At 39.4% G+C, this 23,412-nt stretch overlaps 1 protein-coding gene across 3 annotated transcripts in view; it reads left to right on the plus strand.

The window, feature by feature from the left end:
• Positions 1 to 23,412, plus strand: part of RNF144A (ring finger protein 144A) — a 55,724-nt gene that overhangs the window by 25,903 nt on the left and 6,409 nt on the right. For 2 of the 3 annotated variants that reach the window (XM_085322914.1, XM_085322915.1), the window contains 6 exons: positions 1,346 to 1,491; positions 16,936 to 17,040; positions 17,233 to 17,293; positions 18,332 to 18,539; positions 20,345 to 20,492; positions 21,906 to 21,995. In XM_085322914.1, the coding sequence (XP_085179040.1) occupies positions 1,346 to 1,491; positions 16,936 to 17,040; positions 17,233 to 17,293; positions 18,332 to 18,539; positions 20,345 to 20,492; positions 21,906 to 21,995 (758 nt within the window). Of the gene's footprint in view, positions 1 to 827; positions 965 to 1,345; positions 1,492 to 16,935; positions 17,041 to 17,232; positions 17,294 to 18,331; positions 18,540 to 20,344; positions 20,493 to 21,905; positions 21,996 to 23,412 lie in introns of those variants that run through there. The other variant, XM_085322913.1, reaches the window with a different exon arrangement.

Here is a 23,412-nt window from a genome sequence, read left to right on the forward strand (position 1 = left end):
GACTGAATGGAGAGCTCACATAATATTTTCACTTTGTTTCAGAGAGTTTATAGGGACCTTGGTGGAGTCATGTCCAAAATGAATTGAATATCAAAGACTCAGACATTTCTGTGAACTCTCAATGCGATTTGTTTGGGGCAAAAAGCCCTCTTTTCTTTGAATGTCTGCATAAGCCTAGTCTGAAAAGCATATAAGTCATGATATTTGTTGCAGTTCTAGAAGTCTTAAGACGTTCACGAAAGTAACTTAGGTGTAAGCAGGGTAAGTTCTGAAAGTGCCAATAAAAGAAAACTGTAACCACAGTTGATGTAGTCACAGTCTCTATGGGGGAGATGGAGAACCAGCATATCTTGGTAGGGAAAGAGTAGGGAGGRAGATGATGACCCTTTAGCAGTCTTAGGATATGGATCTCCTACTTTTAAAAGATTGGTGTCATTGTGGCAAAACAATACTAATACRGTATTAAGACTGGATATACTACAGAGATTACCCTAGATGCATGTATGTGTAAATAACTTGTACAGTAGTCTTCTTTTGTGGCAATACAGATGTTCTGCACTGGATGGTCATTTGGCAACTCTCCATCTGACCCCTAAGCCCTAATGTCTAGTATACAACATGGTTCTATCTTATTGCTGTCTTGAGGGTGATATATAGGTATATMGCATCTGGTATTAAATAAAGCTTACATTTATGTTTGCATTTGCCTCAGTTGTTTCAGCAACAAAGCTGTGCCGTCAGCATATAGCAGGAGTCATGAGAAAACTGCAGGCTAGGAAATTATGAGGATATGCATATTCATCATTCTTTCTAAAATTAACCTAGCAAAACTGATCAATGTGCCAGGCTCTTAGTAACAAAAACATCTGTCTGCTTTGGCCAGTTGCAGTATCATCAGGCTGGAGAAATGGCATAATAGATGCTTGATTCATGAAGGATACTCTAAATCTGACCTGGGTGGAAGGTGAGAACTTTAAGCAATGTATTTTAAGGAATGGTTAATCAATATGTGTGAAAGATAGATAATAACTAGTGGGAAAAATGGCCAAAATTGGGAGTGAGATATTTAGTGTGTAAAGTTAGTCTGTGACTTAATTTTTCCTGCTTGCTCTCTACATACTTTATCAGTGTATTACATCCTTTTCCTTCTGCTTTCATCTTTCCGCCTGCATACGGTATCAGGCAGGAGTGCATAGCCTAGTGCATATGCTGATAACTGTCAGATTAGCCATCACTGATTGTATTTCCAAATAGCTAACAGGCAGCAGCTAACAATGTTTGCAGTATACAAAAATATAGAGTATCAACATAAGGAGGTGATGAAGTAATACTCTGTTTATTTCAGACTGGTCTGCAATGACTACAGCAAGATATAGGCCTACGTGGGACTTGGTACTTGACCCATTAGTGTCCTGCAAGCTCTGCCTTGGTGAATATCCTGTGGAGCAGATGACAACGATAGCACAATGCCAATGCATCTTCTGTACCCTGGTGAGTTTGCTTTTTTAATGTATAAATTTTGAAGTCAAAATTGGGCATTGCTTTTATGCATTTTTCTGTTGAGTGAATTTCACCCTGAAGTGTTGATGCTATRGTTCTTATACCATCAGGACTCCTGTAATAAGTGCTGTCCTCACTCACACATTCTCAGTAAAACTTGACTCTTATATCCCAGCACAAGAAAGGAGAGTGAAGTAGAGGCTCACTGGCGGGGGGGGGGAAGGGAAGAGGGGAGGGGTTACCTGCAACACCAGGCATGACAGGAAGGTGTGTTGTAGCACCCTGTCTCTAATAGCCAGGAGCAGAGGGCTGTCCTGTATTGACTTTCTTATCAGCTGGTTTAGATTTGGGGCAGGGAAGGGACTGCTTTTTTATTTTAGCATCAAGTCTCTTTGGAACAGAGCCATGCATTCATCTAACTAGAAAATCATCTGATATATCATGGGTTCTAATTTCATCATGTAATAATTATATTAACATAAGTCTTCATTGCCATTTTGCACAAATACCTACCTAGAATAAGAGAGAATCTTGACAGTCCAGTATAAAATACTGTGTTTGTACATAAATGTATTATGAGGTTAATTCTTATTACTCAACAATACAGGAATTGTTAATCTTTTCTAAGCTTCCATGATAGTGATTTGATATGGACAATTTATAAACAGAGAAACAGAAGTAGTAGTGTCCTAGCTCTAAAGGATRTATTGGAATGATAATGTTAGACCCTTTAATTTAGCAATGGCTGTAGGTACACAGAAAACCTTGTAATGATTCCTCAGCAGTGCAAAAATGGCACTAATGCCAAGAAGAATGTAATTCTAGGATGTATTGTGCTCAAAGATTTTAACACCATATCATGAATTCTTGAAAAATTATACATAATGTGCAGACATGGTCATGTGATTTAACTGAAAGTCCTTTTCAATGGATCTTCCTGCTTCCTCATCAGTGTTCAGGAGCAAGGCTTTAGTGGTTTTACTTATTCTCCCCCCCCCTTTGAACTGTTACCTGATTTTCATATTTTTTTGATGATAGTTACTGACAAGATACAGAACAGACAGCTCCTTTTTGTTGCTTATTGAAAACAACAAAAAGAAGCACTGCAAAGAGCTTGGTGCCCAATGCATGTAGTATTCTAAAAACTGTAGGTTGTCACAACCTTCTTAACCTTGATGTTGCATAAGGAGAGAGGAGGTGGGCATATGTGCAAGTAAACAGAAATGGTCCATTACAAACACTCTGTCCAGTTGCAAAATAAGTATTGCTTCATTACACACATTGAAAGAATTACTTGCTCAAGCATGGAAAAGTGTGTGAAATAATAGGCTTCATGGAAAAACAGAATCACTGGCTTTATGAAAACCGCTCTTCACTGAACAATGGATAGTTCTAGTATTTATAACTGGGCTTTGCGTGTCTGATCTTCCTTTTCTTCCTGATAGAATGCTGTTACTTACTGCCCTTGTGATCSCTCGGGAGTAGAAAGCCTTGATAGCCTGTTCTTATGACCCAGTGTAGGTAAACTTACCATAGTGACATYGGCTTCTTGTATCAAGGTATTTTCAGCTGGAATCATCAGTCCAATTTTACCACCTGTAAGTATAGGTGGCAAACTTGTTTGAATAATTCATCCAGCTTTATCCTCTTTAGGTAGGCAGCGTCTGTTGTTTTTCTTAAAGAGTTATAGGAGCTTCACTCCAGTGATGTCTGAGTGTACTGAAAAATGTATTTACTCTAAATCTATCCTGTGAAACAACAGGGAAAATACTAATCTCACTTTCCCTGATRGGGAAAGAAATAAGAATTTGTTACAGTAATCCTAAAGGACAGACTATAAATCTATGGCTAGCTTYTGGAAGTCATCACTGCAATCCTCAGTATTTGGTTGTGTTTTGTAAACACCAAATAAAAGTATTGAAAATCAGGAGGAGGAAAAAAAATCCATTTTACTCAACTTTGGACAGACTCTAAACACAGTGGATTTGCTGATCTACGGTTAATTATACTAGGATGAACAGAAATACACTTGGAGAAATGTTTGGCCTGCTACATTTAGTTCTTGATAAACCCATGTATTTTGTTCTGGCTTTTTGCTTTTATGTAGATGATCTAAGATGAAAGATGGCTTCTGCAGAGTGATAATGAGAAAAGAAAGCTGTTGGTTACAAGTGTGAAAACTGTTTTTGCTGCAGCTCGTGCTCCTAGCTCTAGCTGTTCCCTCTAACCCACAGCAAGCTGAGACAATGTTAGGATGTATTACGAAGAGATCTCGAGTGCAGTGCTGCAGGTGTGTAGGCAGAACTTAGATCAATATGCAAATTTTTCAGTCCTGCAATACTTGTCTGCAAGTCTTCAATCCTTCATAACCGTAGAAGTGCTATGGCAAAGATCTTAAGCAAAGATCTCACTTATGCAATAACACAGCATTGCTGTTCAGAAAGGTAGAATGGGAGCACAGTGTCCTTTGCTATAGGCAGAGCTGCGCAGGAGCTGAACACAGCAGGCTGCCACTCCTTTGCTGGTAAGGCGAAGACACTACAGTTTCCTATCACTTTGCCAGTTGGGGCTCTTAAAACCCATAACGGAGTATTGCGCTACTGTTATGGCTGTTAATGCACGCACGATGCTGTGAGCGCCCTTTAGGCTTTGTACGTGTTGTCCGTTGAGTAATCCAACAACAGATATATTCCTAATGTGCCAGAGGAACAAAAGTCTAGAGAGCAAAGGAAAACAAGCTTTCTGCTATTTGGGTGTTTTTGTGGGTGATGTGTTTTGGTTTTTTTTTTTTCTTTAGTGTTTTTTCCCCACCCCCGATGTTGTTAGAGGGCAAACTAACATCTTTGTCCTCCTGCAAGCTGAATTGTGTCAACAAGAGAGGCAATGATTTTGGACCAGAATGGTTCAGTGTTTGTTTTATTAAATCATTTTCTTCCRATTAAAAATCAGGACACAGTAGGGGGCTGATAGCCTTTAAGATGGGGAATCAGTTAGCATTTGCTTGCCCCRGGAGGAGCATGTGGGTTTGAGTTCCCCAGCCCTGCTTGCACATGTTCCTGTAAAGGCCTTTAGGGTGATATTCCTCTTACAAAATGAAAGAGCAAGACAAACCGAGAGAATCACTTGTTTAATTTTGTTAATTACTGCACCAAAATTCTTCAGTTATTACTTAGCTTTTGCTTGCTTCAGGTGTAGGAGGACAAAGCTACTTTCAGTCCATAATGTGAAATTCTGACCCTTTTATGATTGTAACTAAAGCTACAACAGGTTTTCTTTCAGCTGGTGCTGTTGCATTGAAATCAGCTGGTTAATGCTGAAACAGAGTATGTCTGTGTGTCTCATAACTTGTGCAGTAATATCACTGCTCTTTAGGACAAAGGCTAAACTCCTCTTGACTTTGCTTTACGTTAACTTGAATGGAGCAGCACCATTTTTATGCAGTACTGATCACTCTGTTCCCTGAATATTTATTGCTTACCTTTCTCAAATTCAAAAAGGAAATCAGCCAGGTAGCCTGTTCAGGCAAGCAGATATCTATGATTTGGGTCTCTGGGTATTCTGTCACAGCTATCATTAGCTCCCTAAAATCAGAACTGCTGCATGTGCCTGACTGTATAACTTTCCACACGCACACCTGCCCATCTAATTCCACTCATTCACCTAACTGAACTTTGGTGCAGGCTGAAGACCTGAAGGAAAGGGAAGACCCTGCCCTGAGCAAGGTAAACATTGGTAAGCTACCTGTAACTGGCAACAGATGATGATATATATACGTATATATATATATATATGTATGTATGTATATATTTTTTTTCCTTGTTGTCATGATTGACCGGAAGCAAACAGAACTTTGGCCTTTGAGTCAAAAGGCAGGAAAAAAAGATTTTAATCACCTTGTTCTCCTTCCTCCCAAATGAGGGAGCATTTGCTTCTGCCTCTCTAGGGTAAGGCAGGCCCAGAACGATGTGGAGGCAAGCTAGCGAGCTCGGCTGCCTTTCCTTTGGCACTGTTTCACCCCTGCTTGCCAAGGAAAACCTGCTGTAGCAGGAGGTCTCTGTGCTGGGGGGTAGCACCAGGCTGAGGCCAGGCCAGGCTGTCCACCCTCTCTGCMCTGCTCATTTTGAAACATGAGGAAGGGGAGGAGTTAAATGATATGTGAGTTTTTACAAAGCTCTACATTTTGGTAGCTGTGTCTTCCTGTTTCCCCTTAGCTTTGGTAAAGCTTAGAGCTTGCTACTTGTGCTCATTTCCCTCTAAATCTTAACAGAAAGCTGATACCAATCTTAACGTATGATATGTCAGTAGAGGTTTTGTGGTTAGAGGTCACTACATGTTTGTACAGCAGCTCACATGGCTGTCTGGGTCCTGGCTGGTCTCCTAGGGGCTATGACAACAAAATTCACTGCTTAAATAATAAACTGGCCTATTCATAGGGTAATTCGTTTGCAGATGGCAGTTGCACAATCCTGAGTGGAATTCGGGCTTGATCCGGGACAGCTCTCCCTCTGCTGTGATGTTGCTAAAGGAGATTAACAAAAGTTGTCTTCATCTGGATGTTGTGAAAATTATTTCATTGTTTGCCTAATGTTTTGCTTGTGCCCTTTGTTTGCTGCACGTGTATTGTTCTCCCACTTGAACATATTCATTCTATTCTGAAATAAAAACTTTTCTTAAATGACCATATAAGGGAAAACGATTTTTTTTCCCTACTGCATACATAGAAACACATGCAGGAAACTTTTAAAGTAATCTATCAGTTGCAGCTGTGAATAAATGAGGACAAGCAGCTTATGAGACTAGAGGAATAAAAATCTGACATGTAGAAAACATTTATCTGTACATTCACTTGAAGATGGCATGATATCTGTGAACTGCAACATATTATTGCTGTCTTTTTCAGCCATTTGCTGGCTGGCTGTTGACAGGCCTGATGGGAAAGGAAGCTTCTTTGAAGGAGAGATTGCTTGTTCATCTATGTATTTTATATTACACTTGCTTACACTTATATATAGCCCTTCCAAGGAACAGTTCAAAGGATAGACATTTCCTTTCTTTTTCTCTATTAAGATATTTAACTAGAAATAGGCTTTCTTTTTTTTTTTTTTTCCAAGTTCGTTTAGTTCCTATCAATTGTTGTGTCCCAAAGGATTTTAGCCTTACTCTTACAACGCTTCTCATGCTAAAAAACACAGCAGAGCTCCTTGGTTTAGGCAAGCTCCTTGGTTAAGGAACAGCTCACACTGAACATGTATGTACCATCAAGGATGTTCATCACTTCTTGTCTCACCTAGATCATTTGTCAGTTGATGGACAGATGTGTTCGAGCTGGCACAATTGCCCTCTGGCGCAGTACTGTGATGCAGAGGCTTTGGAAGCTGCACCGAAGCAGAGGGATGCTGCAGCCCCTTCCTCGTGTGAATACCTGCTTTGGGAGTTGTCTGCATCATTTGAGTGTGCTGTCAAAAAGCTTTTGGACAATGCCCAAGCAGCAAAAKGCACTACTGCCTACAGGATAAATCAACAGTTCTGTCTCTCTAACCACAGCGGTGCTGTTAATGGGCGAGTCTATGCCCTTGTCAGGCCGCTGCCTCGTTCCAGTCCTGTGGTTGCACCAGCTCATGGGATCACAGACTCATAGATGAGGCTGTCTTAAAACTGTGGAAAGGATGCTCAGTTGGTTTGTCTAAAGAATGTCACTAGACCTCCTTCTTGGCCAGTGACATGGAAGCACATGGACACCACTAACCTGGTACCTAGGTGGAAGACAATGGGGCCAGACTAGTGCCACACATACAGGTTGTGGTGGTCTTAAATCACTTCCCACTTTGGAAAACTTTAACACCTGTGATGTTACCCCAACTCTTACCCCAGTTCTACTGAGGTGGCTTTTCCAGTGCATGTCAACTTGCCAACTGCACAGGGGTGCAGATGCTAGAGATTTTTTCCAGTTGCATAGTTCTGGAGTGCCTTAATGATTTGTATACCTGGGTAGCATGATTATTGTCCCAGCAGCAAATGAGAGGATCTAAAGATCAGCCATGTATATGAATATTCTGTATTATTGCTTTGATATAGTAGATTTAAAGTAACACAAGTCAAAGTAAGTGACTGTTTCCTCATATTATATATTCTTGAGGATGATCAATCAGTTGCAGGAATAATAAAAATTACGATTGTGATAGTGAAGATTTCTTTGAAGGTAGACTTTTGTTTCAGAGAAATTCTCTATAGAAGTGGAAGTGATTTATTAAACCTCAAAGTAGAATTGCTAAGCATCTATCTGCTGTATATCTGTCCRTGAAATCTAGGTGGTCGGTGAGGTTGAATGTTTTGTGTTCATAGGTTTAATCAGTAACAACTGACAATGTCTAATAAARAAAAAAAATCATTTCTACAGTTATATCTGTGCTGATTGCTTTGATAGACATTTTGCAGCAAGTTGTTGGTCAGCCAAGTCAGTGATRCTAAGAAGCAGCATAACCAGACTGTAGATGTGCAGTAGAGGATTGCATACTCTGCAATGTAAGAGTACTTCAAAGTTGAGCCTGTGATTAAGCACRAACAGAGGTTTGGGCAGGATTATAATTACTGCTTTTCACAAGAAGTCTGTATAGTAGACTTAAAAAGCTTAAAAATTATCTTTTATAAAGAAATCTCTGTTGTTGCTGTTGTTCATCTTGCATRCTTTTTCATGTTTCAAGACTGCCGCTGGAACTTGACAAAGTATATTTTCTCTTTCCATGAAAAATTAAGATTTAAAAAAAGTGATTTTGTTTCATCCAGATGAACATTCCTGTTAGATTCAGAAGGATTCACAAAAATGTAAAATAACTTAACCAGTTATTTATGCCTACAGCGCTAATCAGGAATATGGAAGCCCAGGCTGAAAACCTTTCTTTGCATTCCTCTCTTCTCTAATGAATACTCTATAAGTTGTTATTTATTTTAAAGGAATTGTTCCTCTTGGGGTCATTCAGCTTTGTTCAAAGAAAGTCTTTTTCTAGAAAAAAAGTGATGTTTTATTTTGGGAAATATTCTTGAGCTCAGCATGAAATTTTCTGTCTGTACTGGAGGGCAGGAAATATTATTCCAAGAATATTAGGCTTCAGCTGAGATATGGACACCCAAATTAATCTTGCTGATTTATTTATAGCAAGTAACTTTTACGCAGGGATGCACACTCGCAGTGAGTATTGTGCATTACATTATGGACAATGCTATCTACTGAATAGTACTTATTCACCAAAATGACTGCAGAATTGGCTTTGGTACTTCTTGGAAACTTGTCTACCCAGAGCCATGGAATAAGCTTGGTATTATTATGTCTCCTACGAGGAAAAGTACCACCTTTTCAATATTCATTTTTGAGGAATACCAAGTAAAATACTTGACATGCAGAACAAAGTTGCAAATTCTATCAAAAGTAGTTGCTGCAATATATTTTTTCATGCTTCTTATTCATCTGTGTAGGCTCATCATGTGAATTTTGAGCTTTGACTGAGTAGTCTTTTGACAAAAAAGCTGCTCATAGACCAAGCTACACCTGTAGCAGCTGCAAGACACTGTTAAACAAGTGCTGCGCACTCAGTATCCTGTCCTATTTCTTTCATGCCCAGGATGTAAGGCCAAAAGGCATCATTACATTCATTTAGCCTGATGTCATTTGTAATGTAGACCATAAAATATCAGCTGGCACATACTGACTCTTCTTRTGGTTGAAATCAAGCATTTATATGTATATTTGTGTATGTATATATATGTGCATATATATACACACATGTTTAAATGATCATCTAATCCTGATGTACAGATGATACAGGATTTCCTTTTCCCCTCAATATTTCTGTTTCCATGTTAACTATCATCTTACTTGGAAACGTTTTCTTTCTCAGTTTGAGCTTTTTTTACTGTATTATTTTTTCAGTTCCCTCTTTGCATTAAGACTTAGGCCTGCTAATTAGGTCCACAAAGCATGTCAGCACTTGCRTCTGTCTCTGAAGTGGGATGCAAAACCTTTAATGATTGTTTGCCTAAGGCAAAGGGTTATTTTTCTGACTAATATCTGTGCAAAAGAGTAACTGCCTTTGTCTACCTTGACTATTTCCCCTTTATTAAGTGCATTTTTAGAAAGCTATTCTTTCACTTTTTAAAAATATGATGAAGCTTCTCTGCTCCCCTCCCCACTGTTTTTTTTTTCTTGATTTTTATCAGTAGGGGAGTTTTTAAAATGCTTTAGCAATGCAGCATGTGATGATTTTCCTGACGTGTATTTAGTTTTGGGATGAACTGTGGGCTGKTGCCAGCACTCAGATACATTTAAAGTTTTAAACAATAAATTAAATGATACAGTGATGATATTGTGTCTGCAATCCTGTCATGCTTTTGGCATTTCCAAAGACTGACCCTGTGTAAATTTCCCATATGACATGGTACTTGCATCTGCAGCTTTAGTGCAGTCAGGAATCTGCATTTTGACAAAACTCATCTATTAGTTGCTAAGAAAATAATAAAAGATTTTTTTTCTTGCCTGCCTGAATCTCAAATAAAAGGTGACATCTCAAAAAGTCATTCTCAGTGTCCTGCAAACTTAGAAATAACACGTTCTTAACAATAAATGTTGGAATATTTCAAAATAATAACTGTTCTATCTTTTTTTTAAAGTGAAGGCTTTCACTGAAAATGTCTTCAAATGTTTTTAACTATAGTTGTAGTATGTTGCTAAATTAACTTAGAGACCATGTGAGCACTTTATTCTGTCAAAATAAATGGCAACAAAATTTTGCCATGCTTGGAAACAATGAAATTCAGATTCTTTCTTATGAATAATGATGCTTTGAATTTGGGTTTGGGTGTCAGAAGAAACAAGTTGAAGCATCATTACCATAAACAGGCAGAGTTGTTGTTAAAATTCTCCTTTAAAAAAAAAAAAAAAAAAAAAAAAAAAAGGATAAGTCAGACATCTGAATTCTCTATGTGAAGATTTTGCTGTGGGCTATGCAGGTTTGTCAGGGTTAAATGTAGCAGAATAATACTGTGCATTATTGCTTAGAAACTAGGCAAAAAGCAACAGTTCTGATCCTCATAGATGAGGGTACCTGTACTGTAGGTTAGAGGATATTTCAGTCTTTACCATGTCAGACAAAGTGCTGTTCAGCTGTAAAGTGATGGAGCGTCAATGGTCCTTACAAATATGCCTTTTCCTGTAGCACAATCCTTGGTGGACAGAGATTAGAAGGCCAATTAATCTTGCTGAGCTTTATATATTTAGCCTAAGTTAGGCGGCTTCAGAAGRCAAGTCGTTCCTTTATTAGCCACCTATCTTTAGGGGAAAAAAGCATTCCTAATTTGCACACAAAACTTATAGTAAACCCCTTTTGAGCAGGGCTCTCAATTAGGTCCCTGTGGTGGAAGGGACCTGGGCCAAAGCTCCTCGAAATGGATGTGCTCCTCCCCTCTGTCTTGGGGACAGAGGATTGCAGTAGGATTTCAGGTCAAATTGTTGGATTACTGGGTGAAACAAAAAGTCTTCCAGGCTCCAGCTTGGAAGAAAGGGCAGAAGCAATGTGCAGGAAGAGAACAGAGCAGAAGGGTGCAGGGAGCMCACGTACACCAGTGCACGGGGAAGCGCAGGGGGAAATGCGAGTCCAGTGCTCGGAGGAACTAACCTGTCTGTTTTGGCTGACCAGGGTTGGTATAAAGCCATTGGGGCATGTGAGATGCCTTGACCTACAGCTTAAAATAGGATATGCAATGTTTTGCTTTCTTTAGCTTTTGTCTAACAGAAATTACAAATTTTACATGATAAAGTTTTCTTGGGGTTCATTGTTTAATATTCATATATAATGGCATATTGCAAGCATGTTTCAATTAAAATATTACAAAATTGTTAAATATAAAATGAATTTTAAAGTATAGGTATTTTTGTAGTTAAGGAATTCAAACCATTTAACACTTTTCTGGAGAGACCTTTTTTAAAAAAAAAAAAAAAATTCTCCCGAGTCATTTAATGTGCTTAAAGAAAGGACATCTAACAGAAATCCAGCCACTACAAATGCCTGTTCACCTGTTGCAACTGCAAAATAAAACACAGAAATTTGTGTAAAGAATGTCATAAACTGACATGTTTTACTTTTGGATTGGGAAAGGAGTAGCATTGTATGCATGGTTTGTTACTATAGCTCCACTAAAGACTGCAAACTTATACGCTTAGTTTTCTGTTCTTGCTGGCCATGTGTTACCTTATTATTCMAGGTAACGATTGTCAGAGTGCAGAAATGGAATGCAAACCTGAAAGTAAAGAAAATGTTTTCTAAATTCAAAAAACCTCGGCTTTCACAGTTAACCTCTTTCAATTTACTTAATTCAGTCTAAAGAGTTAATTTTTGGAAGTACCAAGTATGACTCAGGCTTCATTGTTTTAGGCTATGTGGATAAACAGAAATGAGCAGAATAACTACAGTTATTTTTTGTCAAGTTAAGAGCATCTACAAGTAAATGTGACACACTTCAATAGCATRTAGTTACTTAATTACTGAAACAGATTTTTTTTTTTTAATAAGAGAACAAGCGAACTTGAGTAAAAAACATTAACATRGATAACCCAACATAGAGAAGTGTCCATTACACAAAGAATAAAAATGCTTAGCATATTAGTTTAAGGGGCTGTGTTCAACAGGGTATCTTTGCTACCTTATCTCAATCTATTTCAGCCATTAGAGATCTAATTTCAGTTCCTCTGTTCTCTGAGAAGAATTATATAATAAAGTTTATTTTGAAAGTTGTTTTGGGTGATTTCATAGAATCAGTAAGGTTGGAAGGGACCTCTGGAGATCATCTAGTCCAACCTCCCTGCCCAGCAGGGTCACCTAGARCATGTTAGACAGGGTTGCATCCAGGCAGGATTTACATTCAAAATGCTTGTATTTTTTCCTTCATACTAAGTAGTCCTTTATTGCTTAAATGGAATAGCTATGAAGATATTTTCTTCCAGGAGGGGGAACACAGCAGATGTGAGAAAATGAGAAACATCATCCTTCTGGAAAAATAGTTTATTTATTTTTAATAATTTTTTTCATAATGTATAACTGGGTAACTGTGTTGTTTTGTTTGCATACTGGTGCTTTATGACATTTGTAGTACTGCAGCTAGTTCAGAATTTTTGAAGAGAAGTATCATGTCTCATGTCCTTTCTCAAGAGAAGCCTCAGATACCAGATGCTTCAGATTCTTCCATTTCTGCCTGAGGAATCTCTGGAGCTAGGAGTCTTGAGCTGTCAGGATGTTTTATCCTCTGCCTAATTTATAGTGCTATTTCATGGCCTCAAGACAGCCCCTCTGTTCCCAGAGTATAGCAGAAGTAGTACAGGGCTGATTTTGAGGAGGTACGGGCCAATGACATAGCAGTGTAAGGGGGATGCCTTGGACACAGCACATGGCAGGCATGAACACCATTTCCTGGAAGATGTGAGCAAAGGGAAACAAGTCTAATAGACTTTGGCAATTCTCCCAAATAGGTAGAGGAGGAGAATTGCCAAATTAATGATTGATGATGGTAAAGCTCATTCAGCTTGAAAAGTACTTTCTATAAGTGCTAAGTAGCATCATTAAAAAAGCATGCGTTTTGATTTTAGTGCACAACTGGCATCTGCAAATAAAGTGGGAAAGGAAGAGCCAACAGTGTCATTAGGCAAGGCTAATACTTCAATGCAGCTGACACCACAGCTTGCCAAGGCATCCAACCTAGAACCTTGTCCTTGCAGAGCTCAGCCTGATGTGCTCCTGAGCTCCACCACTCAGTCCCAGAGCTCTAACCTGGAAGTCAGGCCATCTTCTCCTGAGTGAAGGAGAAGTCTTCATTAAATTCATACTGTCAAAGAGGAGGATGTAGACCATAACTCATCATGCTTTTGCATGCAAAACTTCTAAAGATATCAATAGCCAGTCTGTTTTTCTTCAACAAGCACTTGTCTCTGAGTAGGAGACACAGGGAAGAATAATCTGACAGAAATGATGTGATGGGATATGCTACCACTAGCAGAGCTATATACTGCAGCAGCAGAAACTATGTGGGCAGGAAGTGAAGATTTTGTGGCAATTGAGGTGTAAGAGGTAAAAACTAAAATAAAATGTTAAGATAGGTGATAAATTCTCTGAAAGGAGCAGAACAGACATRTTAAGAAGCAGAACAAAAAGAGAAGAGGCTGAACAAGTAGACTCTAAATCTGGACCTTAGCAAATATAAGCAACATCCAAAGAGTTAGGCTGGAAACRTGCTTAATGAAGGGCCTATTAGATGGTGTGACTGGAGTAAAGAGGTGGCTTTGTGCTGTGAACTGCAGTTAGGCATGCTGGAATCTGCAAAAGTGATGCAGCCCTTTGCCTTTCCACACTGATTAAAGGTTGGTGACGTGTTTGAAAATTCTGTCATAAAATGGTATTCGAGGTCCACATTTTGCCCACTTGCTGCAGAGTGTATAATCCCTCTTGCTTCCGATCCAACAGTGTGCCAAACTTGCTTTGTATCCTCGTTTCACTCCAGTGCTGGTCTAATCTTAGTTTCTGTTCTGCATATCTGGTAACTGGGAGTTGGGGGATCTATTTTCCATAATTTTCTCCCGTTTGTTGTTGCCGTTTGAGCCCTTGGGAGTCCCACAAGCAGGATGAGAAGTTCATAGGGTGATCTCTAGAAAATAGTCCTGCATTTTTCTTCTCTGTAGTGTAAGGCTGATGAAGTTCTGTGGGATATGGAGAGAAAAGGATTTCTCTCTCTTTCTCCATCTCTCCCTTCACCTCTCCAGCAGACAGCTGCAGCCTGCAGCTGAATGGGGTAGGGGCCSTGGTGACAAAGAATGCAGAAAACGCAGAGTTACTGAATGCCTTCTTTGCCAGTCTTTACTGCTAAGGGTAGCCCTCAGGAATCCCACAGCCTGGAGACAAGACAGAAAGTCCAAAGAAAGGAAGACTTTCCCTTGGTCGAGGAGGATCAGGTTAGAGATCTTTTAGGCAAACTTGACATCCACAAATCCATGGGCCCATGGGTACTGAGGGAGCTGGTGGATGTTGTTGCTACACCACTCTCCATCATCTTGGAAAGGTTGAGGAGAATTGGAGAGGTGCCTGAGGACTGGGAGAAAACCAGTGTCACTGCAGTCTTCAAGAAGGGCAAGGAGGAGGACCCAGGCAACTACAGGCTAGTCAGCTTCACCTCCATCCTTGGAAAGGTAATGGAACAGCTCRTTCTGGTTCTCATCTCCAAGCATATGGAAGAGAAGAACGTGATCAGGAGCAGTCAGCRTGKAATCACCAAGGGGAAATCCTGCTTAACCAACCTGATAGCCTTCTCTGATGGAATGACTGGCWRGGTGGATGAGAGGACAGCAGTGGATGTTGTCTGCCTTGACTTAAGCAAAGCTTTTGACACTGTCTCCCATAACATSCTGCTAGGTAAGCTCAGGAAGTGCAGGCTAGAAGASTGGACAGTGATACGGACTGAGAACTGGCTGAAAGGCAGAGCTCAGAGGGTTGTGATCAGGGCCACAGAGCTTAGTTGGAGGCCTGTAGCTAGTGGTGTAGCTTACTGGGTCCCATCCTGTTCAACTTATTCATCAGTGACCTGGATGAAGGAACAGAGTGCCTCCTCAGGAAGTTTGCTGATGATACCAAGCTGGAAGGAGTGGCTAATACAGCTGAGRGCTGTGCTGCCGTTCAGAGAGACCTGGACAGGCTGCAGAGATGGGCAGAGAGGAACCTCCTGAGGTTCAACAAGGGCAAGTGCAGAGTCCTGCACCTAGGGAGAAATAACCCTAGGCACCAGGACAAGTTGGGGGCTGACCTTCTGGAGAGCAGCTCTGCAGAGAAGGACCTGGGAGGACCTGGTGAACAACAAGTTAACCGTGAGCCAGCAATGTGCCCTTGTGGCCAATAAGTCCAGTGGTCTCCTGGGGTGCAGTGGGAAGAGTGTTGCCAGCAGGTCAAGGGAGGTGATCCTGCCCCTCTCCTCAGCCCTGGTGAGGCCCTGGTGAGTACTGCATCCAGTTCTGGGCTCCCCAGGACAGGAGAGACATGGAGCTACTGGAGAGAGTCCAGCATAGGGCTACAAAGATGATCAGAGGACTGAAGCATGTCTCCTATGAGGAAAGGCTGCGAGAGCTGGGCCTGTTTAGCCTGGAGAAGAGAAGACTGAGAGGGGATCTTACCAATATCTATAAATATCTTAAAGGAGGGTATCAAGAGGATGGGACTGGACTCTTTGCAGTGGTGCCAAGCGACAGGACAAGAGGCAGTGGACGCAAACTGAAACACAGGAAGTTCTGCCTGAATATAAGAAAGAACKTCTTYMCTGTGAGAGTGACAGAGTGCTGGCACAGGTTGCCCAGAGAGGTTGTGGAGTCTCCTTCTCTGGAGATATTTAAAATCGGCCTGGACRCAATCCTGTCTAACATGCTCTAGGTGACCCTGCTTGAGCAGGAGGGTTGGATTAGATGATCTCCAGAGRTCCCTTCCAACCTCAGCTATTCTGTGATTCTGTGAGTAGAGGAGGCTGAGTAGAAAGCCAAGGGTGGATGGATAGCAGCCTCCATGTATGCCACTGCTGCAATAAAAAGTCAACGTTATCAGGCCAAGCAAATCAACGCTAGTAAAATATATYGTCTTCTCTACTTGACGCTGCCTGCTCTTCAGAAGTGACAGAATTTRGTCTTAATTTGACCTTGGTCTAAATATCCACCTTTCTTCTTTGTCTTATTGACAGCCATACTGTGCACAAGTGTGTTAYGTGCCACATTTTCAGTTATGACTTGGCTAAAATGCTATGGTTGCTATGGGAGGAAAGCATTTGTATCAACAATGTTTATTATTCAGTCCCCATGGAAACTGTAGTTCTGGGAGTCCTAATTCTCTCTCTCTCTCTTTTTTTTTTTTTTTTTTTTTTTCCTCCTATGGAAGAGAAAATATCTTTAGCCATGAAGGAAAAATAGTTATTTTCCCAAAATAAAARCAAGAAACACTCCCATTTGCTTTTTGTCGTTCTTGACTGATGTCTGTTTATGGGTAGTTACTGCTTGCTAAGCTATGTTGGRGTTTCCAGTCACATAAAGATTTTCGGAGAGTGGTTAATCTAATTTTATCTTGTTATTTTTCTAGCTCCCAATTTAATTGGTCTCTTTTCCCCATTTTTATTTTTTAATATTTGCTACAATTTTTTTCGAATTGAGGGAGAGTTATTTGATGAACACACCCAGGAAATGAACTTGCTGTTTGCTATTTAAGAGTATAACCTTGGCTAAGCCTGTAAGTATGCTCCACTGTTGTAAATGGGGCACAATSTCTGTTTTCTCAAAAAGATTTAAGTTCCTCAGATTTTCAAATGAAAATTATTAAAATATTGAGTGTTTTATTCTTGATGGAGCAATTAACTCAATCGTTGGCTTTCTTGCAGTGCCTAAAACAGTATGTGGAGCTTTTGATCAAAGAAGGTCTAGAAACAGCAATTAGTTGCCCTGATGCTGCCTGCCCAAAGCGAGGTCATCTACAAGAAAATGAGGTATGTTTTTATTACAATTYTTCTCCCCTTCCCCTACCTTCCTTAATGTTCAAATGTGTCTTGCTCACTCATTGCTGACAATGTATGCTTTTAATGATTCGGTAAAGGTTAAATATTTTGTCTCTATTTATTGAAAATGCATTAGATTRTGCTATTCTTAATTGGAAATTTGCCTTTTCCTTCCTTCAACAGATTGAGTGCATGGTTGCATCAGAAATCATGCAAAGATACAAGAAGCTACAGTTTGAAAGAGGTAACGTATACTATCCTGTGTACTGTTGTGGGAACARTATCACTCCAGAACAATCCTAAAACTCAAAATCTAGTCCTGTGCATGTTCAAGCAGTAGTGTTGTGCATTAATTATTTCGTCATCAAAAAAGAAAAGCTTAAATTCTTTCTGTTCACGCCAGTATGATGTCTTTTGCAACATTCTGGAAAGAAAATAAGGAAAGAAAATTACTGTTTTCTATTGCTCTATAAAGCTGGTTGAGTTGACTGCCAGTACCCTAGACGGCTGACCCGTTTTATGGAGTCACCATTATCTCTTATACTAGCATCTGCTGTGGAAGTATTAGGCAGTTAGGTGTCTGAAGAGTAAACCTTGTTAACTTTTATGAGGATATAAGCTGACTGGGTATCTATGCCTCTCACTATGGTGATACACAGTTGGGCAGAGTTTCATAMTGAAAATTCAGTATGTTTGGCTATAGAGAGCTTGCAGTCAGGTTTTCACCAAGCGATATACCCAGCTAAGAGACCACACGAATCAGTAGTATATTTTTATTGACTATAGTATTGAAACATGAAGTGAGTTACCAGTAAGCAGCCTTCAGGAAAGGGTGAAGTTGCATTATTGCAACAGTCTTGCATTATTGCTAATCATGTGATTATGTTAGTGCAGTGGCCAACTTGAAATAGAGCCCCACTGGGCAASGGCACTGTAAAAACACTTTCTGGTGCATTATACTCTTAGTGCATAAGTTATACTCTTTTCTTCAGTATAACTGRAGAAGAATATTGCATTCCATTCTCAGAATAGGTTTGGTTCAGTGAATGAAAGTGAGCAATTAATTCAGACTCTGGAAATTCAGTTTAGTTTTAATCTTAGTTGGTGYCTGTTTGCAAAGCAGGCCAAATTTATGTTGAATTCAGTAAAGTAAATTAAAAGGCTACTTTTGAAAAGATGGATGTCCAGATGCTTTGCCAGTCAACCACATCTGGAACATAGTGTTATGGAAGGCCAGTCTTGTAACTACCTTTGAGTTTATTTCTTTTATACCTCCTTACAGAAGTGCTTTTGGATCCATGTCGGACTTGGTGTCCCTCCTCTACTTGCCAGGCAGTTTGCCAGCTCCAGGAATCAAGCCCTCAGAACCCGCAGCTGGTCCAGTGCAAAGCCTGTGACATAGAGTTCTGCTCTGCTTGTAAATCCAACTGGCACCCAGGTCAAGGCTGTCAAGAGAATATGCCAATCTCCTTTCTTCCAGGAGAAACAAGGTATAGTATTGCAAATGACAAAGAATCTAGAAAGAAAACACTGAATCTTTTCACAAACAGGAATGCAAATAGTAAAGAGGCATTTTCCAGTTGCTTCATTTTTTTGTTTTAAAGCTATTTCCTTCACTCTAGTTCTCCAGTTAATGCTGTGTTCCAAAAATGGGTAAGTCTTGATGGCCTCCATTCCTTGCTACCATCTCCACCAAAGCACAGAGACACATAGCCAACTGATGAGCTTCTCCTCACAGAAGCTATTCTAAGCAGCCTGAGGGTTTGTCATTATGTCCCAGACAGTGTTTTTTAGGATACGCTGCCAAGCATCTCAACTGTTGCACATCTGGACAATGATTTTGAGCTCTGAGGACAAGTGAAAAAATCTCTGAGCTGTTTCCACTGGCATACTGCAGCCAATGAATAAGAGAGGCCATGGTGTAYGTGTCTCACTCAAAGTTTGGGCTTCTTTGAAGACTGTATAGCAGTTTAAGGTATCGTTAAAGCCCTGGCTAACCTTTGGACTTAGCTGTTCCTAAGTTGTCTTCTTTCAACCTTTGCTATAATAGATGATTAGCTAGGATCCTGTCATGATCAGTTCCTGGTCAAATATTATAACTCTGGCATGTGGATTTCATGTGTGCTTCAGCCAGAACTCAAACTCAATAAACTTCATGGCAAAGTAAAGGACTTGATGCATTTTCTTTAGTGTTTTGGTTGCTTTTAGTTTTTGCAGTTTATGGATTCGAAGCTTTCTTCTGTGATATGGTTGCTACTAGTGTGACTAATATGACTAATGAAGATATATATGTGTATATATATGTGATATATGATATATGTGTGTGTGTATATATATGTGTGTATATATATATACACACACACACACACACATACATATCAGGCAAACAGCAATCAATCAAGAGTCAGTCCTGTTTTACTACAACTTGCTAACAGTTTGCTTTGCTATCAGTTGTTTTTGTGTCTCCCATCAGTAGTAGCTGCAGGAAATGTCAATTGTCAGGGCACGTTTTAGTTGTTGGAGTGAATAAAGCCTTGATAGTGTAGAAAGCTACTCTAGGGAAATAAATATTCTTCCAGTGTTTCTACGTTCCTGCTCTCTGTGCTGTGTCCACTCTATGAGGTGAGGTCCTACAGTTTTGCAGACTGGTACAAGACACAAGAAGAAGTGTTACTGACTCAAACTTGTGAACCATATTTTGACTGGATAATATTGGAGATGAAAAGAGATCAAGTCTGAAAGAACAGTAAACCCAGAAAAGCTTGTGGTTCTTGATTTGGAGGAAAATTCCTAGGGAGGAACCTTAACGAAGGCAGAGACAGGCAGTCTCCTCTGATACCCTGGCCGCAGGGATTGCAGTCTAGACTCACTGTGTCATTGGGGGATACCTTCGACTTCTCTTCTGAGGGAAAAGAATAGAGGGAAAATAAAATGATCTAGACATACAAAGTATTTAGCTGTGAATTAACTACTCRTCTGATATTTCAGGAGGAAATGGTATAGTGTTACCAACATCGCTCAATTACAAAAACTGTTGGTACTTATATGGTAAAGAAAATGTCCTGACTCTTATGTAGCCATTGTAATCATTAGCTTTCTTCATGCTAGAGGTATGTTTGAAAAATACAGTATAGACAAAATATCTGAATAATAGAACTCAGCTGAATACCTAGATCTATATTAATTTTTTTTAATAAGGGAAAAAGTAGACATATCTACTTACCACAGTTCTAAGAAGTTCTCCTCTAAACTGACATGGCTGCATATCTTATTAATTCACCATTCTCCTTCACAGTTCGATTTTTAAAATGGAAGAAGATGATGCTCCAATCAAGCGCTGTCCAAAGTGCAAAGTTTACATTGAGMGAGATGAAGGCTGTGCCCAGATGATGTGTAAGAACTGCAAACATGCCTTTTGCTGGTACTGTCTGGAATCCCTCGATGTGAGTACACACAGCATACTCTGGCTCTCAGAAGCTAGGGAGTTCRTTGCTTTGCCATCTAACTGTCTCATTAATGAATTATATACTCCCTCAYTAGCCAGCTCTTCCTCTTTCTTGCCTTGTCTTCTATGCTTTCTGTCACAACAGTATTTTTGTGTTTCCTTCTGCCAAACTGGGATGGGTGGGCTGGAATTCACCAGAGCTGTAGCTGTTAATTTGATAAGCTTTGTATACTTAATTCTGCTTGACTGATCTGTGTGATCTTACTATTTTGCCAGCATGAGACAGGAAAAAAGTATTAGTGTAAAGTAAAATTTTATGAAAATATTTTATTGACCTTCTCCGCATGGCATCTGGCTTAGTTGTTTTGATAATACTTCATTCAAGATTGGCTTTTTAATATTCTCCTTTTTGAAGGAGTTTCAGGATGAATATGGTAATGTTCTCAGTTCTGTGGAGATTTAACAGAGAAACTCTTAAGTTCATTGTGCCACCATGCATTTTAGTACAGGAGTTTAGAAGTCAGATTTACTTACTGCTCATTATACTCTATGGAACAAGAAATTCATCTGCTAAACAAGAAATTCATCTGCTCTATCAAAACAAATACAATGTTCTAACACAAGGAATAAGCTGTTACCTGTCATGTGTTTCTGCCCAAGCTCAGAGTATATACAATATACGATATCTATTTCCATGTTATCCACTTTTTTTTATAGCAAAGGAAGTGTTTTATGTCCCCAAAAGGTACTCAGACTATCCAGAATCCTGCTGTTATCCCATTTGAATGCTTTACTGAGAGTTCTTAAATCACAGGCACTTTCATACTCAGTTAAAAATTAGASCCCTTGGTGCCCCCTCACAGCCTTTGGTACTGGCCTGCTACCTTGGCTGGGGTATGGAAGTGTGACAGGACAGGTACGGAAGTCTTTCTCATGTATTCTCCTGTATTTGTATTGTCTTTTTATTCTTCCACTAAGAACAAAGTTTGGCACATCTTTGTACAAATACTCACTTTCTTTGCTCTCTTTCTTTCTCTCTCTGTCTCTTTGTGTGTATATGTGTGTTTTTGTGTGTAAGGGAGAAAGAGAGAGAGAGAAATGCAGTGGCTAGCTTACTTTCTCAGATTCTTGTACTAAACTTTATACTAGCATTTAAATATGCAGCTTGAGAGCCTGTGGAAGAAGAGATTCATTATAGTTAAACAACAGTTCTTAAACAAACCTACTTGTGAAGACACTTAACTGTAAACAAAGCACTTTCARAAGGTTGGACCTGGCCAAAGTTCGCTTTACCAAGATTTTATCTTCCTGTACAATTCCTGGTTGTAAGTTCTTGGGACATAGTATTTMATAACTTAACAATTTGTACTTTTGTTTATTGCATATGTTTCCATTTATTATTTTTTTGTAGGATGATTTTCTGCTTATACATTATGACAAAGGACCTTGTCGAAACAAGTTGGGACACTCCAGGGCCTCTGTTATCTGGCACAGAACACAGGTAAAGCTCAGATCTCTAAGTCTGCATGAAGTCTACAGTGAAACAATGCAGTGATGACAGAACTTTCCTTTGCTTTATTTCTTTTAATATCTAGGAGTCAAATTCTTATATGTTGACTAATTTCTGTAGTGGATTTAAAGAGGCCTGTAGGAATGCTCTTAGCACTCCCAGAAAGGACGTATTTGACAGAAAGCCTTTCAGAATGCTGATGGTATGGTATGTCTGCATGGCAAGTTAAGTGCCAATGTAAATAAATTCTTAATATACCTGATGGACATACTGGATTGACACTATCCATACAATTAACAGGGAAGCCCATCTTCCAAGAGATCTTTAGCTCATGGTCCAGAACTAGAAAGGAAWCTCATGATCTTCATAATCTTACTATGAACTCAAGTTGACTCATTCATGTAGGTTGGGTAAAGCTAGATCCTCTAGTAGGTATCCAAGTGGGCTTGTCATTTGTTCCAAACGCTGTTCAAATTGACAGTTGCAAAAAGTTTGGGGATACTTCTTATAGCCTAGATCAAGTCTTGCTGGATCCAACATGAATGCTATATTACAGAAGAGCTCCCTGCCCTAGTTTAACACATACAAATGCCAACCTATGAGTTAGGCAAGTGTATCACCTTTATAGTCACTTTAGAGAAATAGGTACATTTGGAGTATGAGTCATCTCTTCCTAAATTAGCAGTATGCCAGTAAATATCTACCTTTGCTTCAGATGAAGTACTTAATTTGAAATACAGATTTCTTTCCGTTTGAGCATAAATCCCAAATCTGGGCAATAAGTGCCAAGCCTGTACAAACAGCTAAAATGCAGGTATCTGAAATGAAATGAGAAAGATTGCACCCGTCTTTCTCTGTACACACACCTAAGTGTAAAAGTGATGGACTGTTTTTTATTTGACTTAGCCAATAATATGTTAGAAAATATATAGGTCACAGAACTAGTACCTAAGCTTTTTATTCACTCTTCATATGCCTRCAATATGAGATGATTACTGTGATATTTGAAACTGTACTTGGCCACAGTAGTTGGTACAACTATGTTTGATAGACARTATATTTGATGTTCTGTTCATCACGAGAAAGAAAGTAGTAATTCTCTACCATTGGCGTTGCAGTTCTGCTAAACTTACTGAAGACAAATCAGCACTGTAATCATTTCCTTATATTAGATTTCATTGAGTATTTATCTAAGGCAAGTTGAAATGAGCCTTTGGTTTGTTATGTGTGGGTTTTAAAAAAAATATATTTATTTTGGCTGGAGGGAATGATGTGATGCTGTGTAGGGAAGATTGCTTCTGGATGTGAAAACTCAGCTGTTCATGAGCAACTGAATTCAGGTGAAAAATGAGTAATTAATACTTGGCAGGCAACCTGCTTTTTTTTTTTTTTTTTTTTTTTTTTTTTT

Source organism: Rhea americana, unplaced genomic scaffold, assembly GCF_003343005.1.
Source record: "Rhea americana isolate MKP2758 unplaced genomic scaffold, rheAme1 scaffold_80, whole genome shotgun sequence".
Lineage (NCBI taxonomy): Eukaryota > Metazoa > Chordata > Aves > Rheiformes > Rheidae > Rhea > Rhea americana.